The sequence below is a fragment of the Arachis hypogaea genome, chromosome 18, assembly GCF_003086295.3.
Source record: "Arachis hypogaea cultivar Tifrunner chromosome 18, arahy.Tifrunner.gnm2.J5K5, whole genome shotgun sequence".
Taxonomy (NCBI): Eukaryota; Viridiplantae; Streptophyta; class Magnoliopsida; order Fabales; family Fabaceae; genus Arachis; species Arachis hypogaea.
In genome coordinates, this window is record NC_092053.1 from 38,075,599 (window position 1) to 38,086,875 (window position 11,277).

At 32.4% G+C, this 11,277-nt stretch overlaps 1 protein-coding gene across 36 annotated transcripts; it reads left to right on the plus strand.

Moving 5' to 3' along the window:
- The first annotated feature begins 1,431 nt into the window (after positions 1–1,431).
- Positions 1,432–6,044, plus strand: LOC112771084 (uncharacterized). Of its 36 annotated transcripts, none has more exons than XM_072224485.1 (12): positions 1,432–1,986; positions 2,061–2,160; positions 2,296–2,459; positions 2,585–2,849; positions 3,273–3,358; positions 3,470–3,531; positions 3,910–4,001; positions 4,301–4,844; positions 4,950–5,104; positions 5,204–5,273; positions 5,394–5,521; positions 5,730–6,044. In XM_072224485.1, the coding sequence occupies exons 8-12, from the start codon at positions 4,463–4,465 to the stop codon at positions 5,739–5,741; spliced, it is 747 nt and encodes a 248-aa protein (XP_072080586.1). In that variant the 5' UTR covers positions 1,432–1,986; positions 2,061–2,160; positions 2,296–2,459; positions 2,585–2,849; positions 3,273–3,358; positions 3,470–3,531; positions 3,910–4,001; positions 4,301–4,462; the 3' UTR covers positions 5,742–6,044. The 36 variants fall into 36 exon arrangements, with proteins under 36 accessions (XP_072080586.1, XP_072080593.1, XP_072080588.1 ...); XM_072224492.1 differs by having other exon boundaries at positions 3,273–3,312; positions 3,913–4,001; positions 4,104–4,844; XM_072224484.1 differs by having other exon boundaries at positions 1,593–1,838; positions 3,273–3,312; positions 4,104–4,844.
- Positions 6,045–11,277: the final 5,233 nt, after the last annotated feature.

An 11,277-nucleotide genomic window follows, 5' to 3' on the forward strand; every position in this document is an offset into this window, starting at 1 on the left:
GGTCCCACCGGGCGTGCCAATTTGTTTTACTCAAATTTTTGTTCCATTGTTAACAACAAATAAATCAACAATTTTTGAGTTTTGTTTCACAATCTTAATTTAAGGAGCGGAAACGACTCTTTTTGTGGGTGTCTCAAGGTCTCAATTGTAGTTTCGAAAGTAAAATTAAAGATGAAAAGAAAACATGCAAGGTGCTGGAGGCAAAGTAAAATGCAGAAATTAAAAGAGAAAGAAAGAAGAAGAAGAAGAAGAAGAACAAATAAAAAGTAAAGAACTTTGATTAAAAATAGAAAATAAAGTACAAGTTTGAGTTCAGACTTCAGAAGGAATTACTTAAGATTCCCAGTTTTACTCTGTGATGCCATGGAGGCTGAGAGCATTTTTGAGTCTCCAAGTGTTTTCCAAGAAGAACTGAACTGATTACAATGTTTTCCTAAAGCTCTATTTATAGACTAGCCTAATGTCAGCGGACAGTTACTCTTTGTACACCACTTGCGAAAATTTTGAATTGCACTCGTAACTGTTTTCACACTTGTTTTCTTGACGACTGTCCTGTACCCTATTTTTACGCTCCATGTTGATAACTACTCCTGCATATAGCACGTCTTATAATTCAGGCTTAATTCAAATTTTGAATAAAAACTGCTTCTTTGCTAGTGAATTAGAAACTTCCCCTAATATATTGAATCTGGCTTCATAAGTTAATAATAATATTATCTTATATTTATTTACTTAAAACAAATTATTTTTTTTCTAAGTGATAATAATTTTTTGCCTAACAAAAAGTTTAATCATAATTTAGAAGATAGATTTTAATATTTTACTTTCATCCCAACTAAATTTTAAATGTAATGAATGGTATTAAAAGATTTTTTGTTTTTTTTTTTTTCATAGTTTTTCCGAACTCTGCATAAAAAACTAATCAGTGGCGAATCAGAATTAATCAAAATTTTATTTAAGGGTTTGTTTGTTGGTTAGTAAATTACTATATATGTACTTAATAGAATTCGAACTCACGTACTTAGTTAAATAGACTACTCAGTACTGTACTAACTTAAATTGGTTAAAGATCTTTTGTGTTTGGTCGGTGTATTAAAGATTTGATAAACACACCCTCTTTATTTCTTTTTGGACCGTCATTGTGTAAGAATGTGGCAATTGGTTTGTCCAATTTTCTTCGTTTCGTTTTTGGATTGGTTTGTTTTAAAACTGTGGTCAACTTCTTTTTGGGTGGGCTTACTCTCAGAGAAATAACATATTAACAAGGATGATGCCTTTTGTGAAAAAAAAATAAATAAATAAAGGATGAGGACTTTTCAGCCTTATTTTACTTGTAATAATCTTATACATTATTTATCAATTTCGTTAGCAATTCATTGCCATCTTGTCCGTGAAAAATCTTAAATAGAATTTAAATCTACAAAAAGTATCGAACTAAAGAATATCTTAAAAAATAACCTTTATTAGCTCATCACAAAAATAAAATAAAAAAATTATATTTTAAAGCGATCATTATTTATTAATATTCTAAAAATTGGATCGAATTAATCAATCAAACCAGTTAAATTAAAAATCGACAAACTATGTGATTCGATTCATACAATATAACTGCCAATTTAAAAATTGTCTTTAAACAGTTAAATCGAACGGAAACCAATCAATCAGATCGAACCAGAATTCGTCTGGTTTTTGAAAACTTCCAAAATGACTTTGGGGTTAGCCTCATTCTTCAGGAGAAATTAGGAATAGATTTATGTGTGTGAAAGGGGAAACTAAAATTGGGAAGAAGCTTGAGAAATCACGCGTCTCAGAAGAAGAGCTGATTAAGAAAATTGAAGGTAATACCTTGACTTCAAATTGATTGTGACTATGTTGCTGCTTCTTGTCACCTTTGTCAATTAAGCATCAAGATTCTAGACGGCATGAAAAATCATCTCATGTTAAGACTAACAGGGATATGAAGTTTCTACTTAGATATAGAGAAATGTAAGGAAAACTTCTAATTCAATGCTTGAACTAGTTTCATCATCAGGCTCTTATTCTTCTTCTTCTTCATGAAGGGTTACTAAGATGTGGTAAGAGTTGCAGATCTCAAAAGAGGAAATATCTCTATGAAGAGGAAGCCATCATCACTAAGTTGCATGCTTCTTTTGGCAACAGGTTAGTGCTATTTACTACTACTCTATATGTGTCTCAATGCCATTATGTGTCTCAATGAGAGAGGTGACCTACAACTCCTAATTCATGGCATATGCATACGTCTCCTTATTGTTATGTTTGCCACTTTCCTTGCAGTCACAAAGGTGGCTGTGGGAAACATGTGAGGATTTGTTATTTGGTGCATTCATGACACATGGCTCCTCTTCCCCTTGGATTGATTATTCATTATTATTCAAACTAATGGTCCATTTTGCTTTGCTGTTTCAACTTCTCGGAATTAGGTTGGGCGTTGATCTACTGTGAGTCCCTGGCGTAAGCTTTTTTAATACAATACAATACTATATTTGATTTCACGTGGCCATTTATCTAATCAAATACTCCTACCAAGAATATTAAATTTCTTTGTCTGCGAGGTGTTTGTCAGAATTCCACAGAGAGCGAGAAGAAAAGGTGGGTTTGTGATGGCTGGATAGCTTTAGGATCAGGGTCAGGGACTCAGGGTCAGCATCAGTGGGTGCTGATACATGGAAGGCTCATTTAGCCATGGCCATGGTGCAGCTCTTATATGGTGGATACCATGTCATCACAAAAGTGGCCCTCAATGTTGGTGTCAACGAATTAGTCTTCTGTGTGTTTAGGGATCTCGTTGCCCTTTCTATCCTTGCTCCTGTCGCTTATTTCCATGAAAAGTATGCTCTTTTTATCTCCCTTTTCTCCTTTAAGAAATTTTTAATTGTGTTCTGTTTTAGCCATAAATAATTACTACTTTCCAATTTGTTGTAGAAAAATTTAACCTGTTAGAATAATTACTATTTTGCATTTTCTTCTTATTGATGCACTTTCCACTGTATATGATGGGTGATTCTGGCACCGTGGAGTCTGTGTTTAGGGCCATTCTATTTGTATGAAAATATTAATTATTTAGAAATTTCTTCCTGCAAATTTAGAGCATGCTCTGTATTTCACTGATATTGAATGGCTTACTCCTTTTGGACATTAATTTGAGGCAATGAACAATAGTAATCTAAAACCTGGTTCAAGAAATGTACTATGTTTGTGCTTGATTATTGCTACTGGTTCCAGGCTGCTAATCATGTTTATATCTTATACAGGAAGACTGCTAATTTTGATTGTTGGCACCTAACAGCATAGGTTATACATACCTACTTTGCACATTTAACAGTTCTACAGATTCGAAGTAATTTAGAAACAGTTTTAGCTCTGAATTTTATTGTTTCCACTGACGGTATTCTCAAGTCTTCATTTCATTTATTATTTGTGATTTCCTAATCTACCATGTTGCCTGTAGGCGTACACAGCCCCAATCACGAAGCGCCTATTGCTGTCATTCTTCTTTCTTGGATTAACTGGGTAAGATTCTTGATGTAGTCACTTGTTTACTGTTTTGGCAATATAGGAACAATAATCTTATTATCACGTATACTACGTTTGCTTCTTGAATCTTGGTCAGGATATTTGGCAACCAGCTTTTGTTTCTTATGGGTTTAAGCTATACTAATCCAACATATGCTTCTGCCACGCAGCCAGCAATTCCAGTCTTTATGTTTCTGTTTACTGTATTACTAATTCACTAAGTAAAAGATAAAGGAAGTACATGAAAATTGTGATTTAAATTTTGTGGGTCTCTCTAATTATAGTTTTGCATTAGAAAGTTGTAAATAGCATTTTTCCATGATTTCAATGTTTCTGTTTAGTTCAGATTAGGAATTATGAATTTGGTTTATTTAGCAGGTGGAGTGGGACTGTTTCTGCTATTGTTTCAGAGGGGAGCGCAGTTGGCGCGAGTTTTTCTGCGACTGAAGTCTTCAAATTGACAAAATGTATTCATCTTCTCTCTGTCTGATTCTGATCAATGGTTAATCCTGCTATTCAAGAATTCATTTAAGATCAATAAAACTCATCGTCATGATTACATTATGCAGCGTTATATATATATTAGAGACATGCACAACACAATAGATCCTTTATCATCTCAGAGCAGCATGGCGGGGCCTGTTTATGTGCTCCAACTTATTTGTCTTGTTCCTTTATCATCTCAGATTCCCTTGTTTTATTTGTCTTGTTCCTAATGACGTGATGGATGAAACTCCAACTTATCTGTAAATGCTCCTCTTCCCAGGTTCAAGTAATGGATTCGTAAATTGTGCTAGGTTCATCGTGTATATTATGAACCTCTGTTTTTGGGTTTGAGATCTGCAAACAATTTGAATTATTTATGCATAAAATAGCAATGCCAACTCCAGAAGTTAGTGGAAAACATTGAAGAAAGATTAACGAGTGTATGCCTATATATACTATGGGAATCCAAGAATCTAATAGAATACACTATGGAAAGTCACAATCTTCTGTTGAATTGGGTACCTCGTCAGGGGCCATGATGCCTTTTGGAGGTCTGAACAATATGAGACAACCTGATAATAATAACTCTTCAGGGTCCCCTTCTGCTGGAAAATCTCTAGAAGCTACGTCATTCTCCAAGGGAACTGAGAGTGCAATAATGACTGGGGACAAAGGAATTCTTTCTGAAGAAAGGAAACATCTCCTAGCTGTCAAAAAAGTAGAGCTTGAAAAGCAAATTCAAGAAAGAGCTGGTGCACAAGCTTCGTCAACTACTTCTTTTCAGCAGCAAGATTCCTCTAGTACAAAGGGTGATGTTGACAGTGGTAATCTTCAGGTTGGACTGTCCAACCGACCTTCCTCTATATAGATAATTTTACTTAGGCAAGATAAATCCAACTAAGTTTTGTTTATTCATTATACTATTATAGTATGGAGACCATCAGTCTTGGGGACAAACATCACTCTTGGGGACAAAAGAATTGGTATCAAAACTAGTGTTCTGGAAGAAAAGGCCACAGCCTGTAACATGCTTTGCTGTTATGCTGATGAGTTGAAGGAAGGATTCTTTCCATGGATTGATCAGGTTAGACTGGGAACACTATAAAACTTAATAACACCTTTACATATTGCACTTTGTTTATAGAAACATCTTTTTCTGAGTATTAAATTGCATGTGGGACAGGTTGCAGGAACTTTAGTTCCACTTCTTAAATTTTACTTCCATGAGGAGCTTAGAAAAGCAGCCGTTTCAGGTATAAGAATGATTGTTCCGTTGCATCTTTTTTTGTTAACAATTTTCCTCTACTCATTAAGTTGCTTTATGCCATTATCCCAGCTGTTTTTAATGGTTATGATTTTCTATATCATTTTAGCAATGCCGGAGCTATTACGTTCTGCAAAGTTGGCTATTGAGAAAGGGCAATCTCAAGGTCGGGATGCATCCTATTTGAAGTTTTTGAGTGACAGTATCATCCCAGTTTTGGTGGACGCTTTACATAAGGTATTCCGTATACAAGTTTATCTGTTCTTAGATGCATCTATATGGAATTCATTAGGTTTTTACAGCATGAGTAAGTTTTTATTATGATCTGAATCCTTATGGGGTTGTTGATCAGTCTCGCAATATGGAACTTTTGTATGGTGCTCTCAAAAATTCACTTCTCTCTTACACACTCTCTAAATTTGCATACTTTTTTTTCACTATGCAGGAACTGAACTAGCTGAAAGAATGTGTTATGGGAATATCTATGAACTTGGTCACATTCTTGGTTGGAATTTTGAATCTTCCATCAGCTAAATCTGCTACAATATTAACCAATTTAATGGGAACTCTCAACCTTCTTGGCCTCCTTGGTGGCTTCTTAGCTGATCCTGGCATTCAAAATTTATATGATGCTATAAGAACAATACAATGAATTTATGTTTTGAATTATAGTTGATGTATTAACACATTTTGCTGATGTATAGTTGTTATTTATTATTATAGTTGATATATCAATACACTTTGTTTATTTTTTGAATTATATTGGTTTTCTTGTAAATTACTTTTTTCTTTCAGTTTAATAATACAATAAATTTGTTTATTTTTTGAAATATAAATATTCGAATACAAATTAGATAAAAAAAATTTTATTTATTAAATTTATATTTATTTTGTATGAAAAAAGGTGTATTTTGCAATGAAAAAATCTAAAAAAAAAATTACCTTGCTGATGGATTTACAGACGGATTTTCTGTCTGTATTCAAAGTTTGAAAAATCTGTCTGTAATTACAGACGAAAAATCCGTCGAAAAATTCGTCTGTAATTACAGACGGAAAATTCGTCGGAAAATTCATCTGTAATTACAGACGGAAAATTCTGTCGAAAAATCCGTCTGTAATTACAGACGGAAAATCCGTCGGAAAGTTCGTCGCCTTCGAAAAATGGATGCAGGATTTACAGAGGGAAAATCCGTCGGTAACTGGTAAAAATCCGTCTGTAATTTTCCGACGGAAAAAAAATCCGTCGGTAAATAATTTCCGACGGGGCTTTTACAGAGGGACAAAATCCGTCGGTAATTTCGTCGGTAACCAAAAATCCGTCTGTAATAAAGACTAAATCCGTCTGTAAATCTGTTTGTATTAATCCATTTTCTAGTTGTGGGTGGCAATGCGAGAGAGGGTTTAAAAGGCGAGAGAGGCCTCGAAGGGGTTAGGAGAGAGAGGTCCTTGCGAAACTGGTTGGTGGTAAAGAGGAGGGTGGAAGTGGCGTTGTAGAAGAATAGTGCGGCAGCGTGGTAATCAACGAAAGACAGATAAAAACATGATCTCGACAGCGTGAAAAGCGGCCTAAGAGATGAGGCCATGGATGGCAGAGAGGTAACAGAGCTTATGATGGGAGATGGACTTTTTATATGGGATCAGTAGACTTGAAAGAGATAGAGGAAGATGAGTTGTTGATGGAGACTACACTATTAATATTGTTATTACTTGTTGCCACATAATAAATATGGGTAAATGGTCAAATTCGTCTCTAAAAGATTACTCGTTTTTTAAATTAATTCTCAAAAGATTTTTTTAATTAAATTCGTCTTTCAAAGATTTTAAATTAATAATGTTAGTCTTTCTGTCATTTTCTTTATTGACGGAGTCAAAATTTGTTAATATGACATGTTAAACAATACTACATCACACACATAGGAATTTTAATTGACTATTAACATGATAAGTTTATGAAATTAGATCAAATCAAAATTTAGTTGAAGGAAGAACTTAAGCCATTGGAATTCCTCAATTTGGAGTTTATTTGATCTAATTTCATAAACTTATCATGTTAGCCGTCAATTAGGACTACTAGGTGTATATTATGATGTCACTTAACTTGTAAAATCAACAAACTTTGACATTGCTAGTAACGAAAGTAATGAAATGACTAAAATGACTAATTTAATATTTTTGAAGAATGAATTTGATTAAAAAAATCTTTCGAGAACTAATTTAATTATTTAAATAAATATCTAGGGTTTTTTTTTTAAATACAATACGAAGGCCAAAGGCCCAGAAGAAAAAAAACAAATATATATAAAAAAACAAATAGAAAATTGCATCCTAATCATATAAACCTTTTTCATCCTCATTCACTATGCTTGCAGCTTCTCTTGGTAGTGCAAGGTAGGATTGATTCCAATGCCAATGGCAATTTCAACCTCTCTCATCTAGGGTTAGGTTTAATTAATGGGTTTTGGATATTTGGGCTATGTATAAGTCTAACAAATAAACTTTTTTTTATTTTCACATCATAAAATTTGATTTTTTTAATATTTATTTTATTTTTAACCCTAAATTATGCCTATCTTTAAGATGTTAATATAATACATTTAATTTATATTAAATATATATAAAATTAAAAAACATAAAATGCTTTTTTTGAATAAAAATCAAAACAATTAAAGCGAGAAATATTTTTGTATATTTATTCTTTATAATTCTATAACATATAATATATAATATTAGAGATTTTATACATATAAATTTTGATATTTGACTATTTTTTAGGATTTTATTATTGCATTGTACTTATATAAAATTATGAGACTTTTATTGATATTTTATTTTTAGTTTGCATCTTTTTAAAATTTATATTAAAAAATATTTATATTTCTATATGTTTATTTGTAATTTTATATATTCTTTTATTATAATTAAATTTTTTAATTAAACTACAGTTAAACTATTAAACATTTAAATTAATAAATTAATAATTAAAATGATGACCAATTTAATTTTTAAAACCTCACCTTTTATTATAGTACCTACTGGAACTAACCAGCTGTGATGTAATTGTAAATCGCATGCTTACATGTGGCACTAGGGACGGATTTAGAGAGGAGTGAGTAGTGGCCGACTCCCCAAAATTTTAAAAAACTATACTTATATATGAGATATATGTTTAAAGAAATAAAAAATATTGTGTAATTTAGTAATTATATATATATATATATTTTCATTATGTGATTAATTGTTGTCTCAATTATTTAGCTTATTAATATTTTTTATTTAACCAATTTAATATCATACTCTCAAGTCTTTGTACTTTTTAAATTAGTTTTTATATAATGATTTCTATATCTATTTTTAAAAAAAATTATTTGTTTTTTAATATTAACATATTTAATATTTATATTATTATATAAAATATTAATAATGACTTACGTAGTTATGTTTTGGTAATCACATTGTATACTTTAGATGTTCTTTTTTTTTTAATAAAAAATACTCATTTTTCTTCTAAATTTACATTGTTAAAGAAAAAAATTTTATAAAGATATTCTATAAGGGTACTATATCTTTCACATAATTAATAGTTTATAATTTACTTTTAAATTTTTTTAAAATTGTTGAAAGAATTAATTTTAATTAATAAGATATATGATAATTTTTTAACTAAATATACTATAAATTATTGATATTTTATAATTTCATAATATGTAACACCCTACCACACAAAGCTTTACGCTTAAGTCATAAATTAGAGGTAGCGAGGTATTATGATCTCTAAAAGAAAAGACGTATATAAATATAGTTGAAAAATATTATGACTAGGAGCCTTGAAGAAAAAGTTACATAAAGTAAAAAAAAATAGAAAATCGTATCACACTCGTTCAGATAACGTGAAATTGATAAACAAGATCGAAAAGAAGGCTAAAACATATATGTACAGATCAGAGTTCTAAAAGATACAGATATCAAGCTCTAGACTTGACCTACAAAACTAAGGCTGGCTAGAGTATACATATACATATATATACAACCCAAAAGCATCCCAGAAGACTAGCTAAATACACCTGTTCCAAGTTAACCCCTATGAGGGACAAAATACAAGTTACATATATAGAGGAGAACAAAACTACATATATACATTATAAACACAAAAAGTAAAGGCCCAAAGATAGTTCTTTGCTTGCATGGAGGGTCTTCAAACACTCAACGAGGTGCATCTCGACCTGTATCTGAAAAACAATAATATATGTATGGAATGAGAATCGGTGGTTCTCAACATGGTAAAGGTGCCCGCGTAAATAATATATAAGGTTCTGGAAAAGCCAGAAGCATTCCTAGAACTCCGATGCTCAGATTTTAACTTCAAGATTATACTAAACCAGAAATTCGGTACTCTATCTATAAGAATCTAGTTCTAACCTAACTCTGTACCTTCTGCTTCCCTCAATCTCCCTAGTCACTGGGTGGAACAACCCGCATCACACCTCCACCAAAAGAGGGTCTCTCAGATGTATACACATACAAATCAAACAAAAAAAACACAAGTCGAGCACAGGTACAACAAGTAAAGCAAGTAGCAGGTAAACATAATTAAGCAGTTAGGCAAACCAAAACAATGCACACTTAAGCAAAACATACAAATGCATATGATGTATGCTTGTCCTATGGCTGATGAGTCTTATCTATCGGTTATATAGCCAAACCCGACATGTCCGATAGCTAACCTTGGACAGTCCCTTTGTGCGCGCATCCCCAAGCTAAAAAATATCCATGGGAGAAATCCCAAGCTTATATATATATATATATATGCATGCCCATGGGAGAACCTAGGGAGTTAAAGTGTCCAGTCATATCTTACGACAGAGGGTCAATAGAGTATCGAATCTCAACTTGGAGCAAGTGGTGACAAGCCACTACTGTTACCCAGGGAAACTCGTGTCTCAGATAATTTCAAATACATAAGCCATGTGAATATTTCAATCGTAATTCATCAATGTCAACATCATTCTCAATCATGTCTCAATCATCACTTTTAATATCTCGTCAAGTCAATCATCCACTTCTCAAATCTCCATTTATACCAAAACTAGCTCCATCAACACACTTACTCATATTCCGTAGCCTAAAACGTAGCTATCAGACCTTAACAAAATTTTCAGAGGTTTAGAAAACTAGAGAAATGGTCAATAGTTCAAAAATTGTGAATTTTCAACAAAACAGTAATTTCGGAGGGTTACAAGCTTGCCAGAAAGGTCTAACAGTTAAAGCAGAGTTTTAGTATAAAATAGGGCATCGTGCGTACGCACGCACTAGACGAACTTTCCTTCGCGTGCGTACGCATCATAGTGTGAATACGCACAACTTGCAAAATTCCACCCACACTCTCTCGTGCGTACGCACGAGTCTCACCAATGCTCCAGTCTGTGCATGCGCACGATAGTGTGCCTACGCACGCATACCAAAAATTTTAGTTTTCTGCAAAATTGTGTTTTTAAATCCAAACTTCAAACGTACATAACTTTTTTGTTAAAAATCATTTTTCGTCTATTCTTTTAATGTCATAAACTTCACAGACCCAATTTTCTTTCAAAATAAATTTCACAAAGTTTGGGGCTCCGAAAATCAAGTTATAACACGTCAAAATTGGTTAAAATTGTGTTTTTTACCAAAGACACAAACCTGAAGTTTTTCCAAAGTTTCCAATCCAAAATCAATCAAACCCTAACCAAATCTATCTCAAGCACTATCATGACTCACCAAACACTAACCCATTACTTATCAACTATTTAGTCACCTAAAATACCACTTCTTATTAATTCAACATCATATTCATCACATATATATACATACATACAATACTTGCATTAACTCCAACCATTTCACCATCAAACTCAACATCATACGTACTCATTACATACAAGCATATACATAATTTTATTTTTACACACACTTCCATTAACTAAACCATTCAATATCAACATCCAAACCTTTTAATC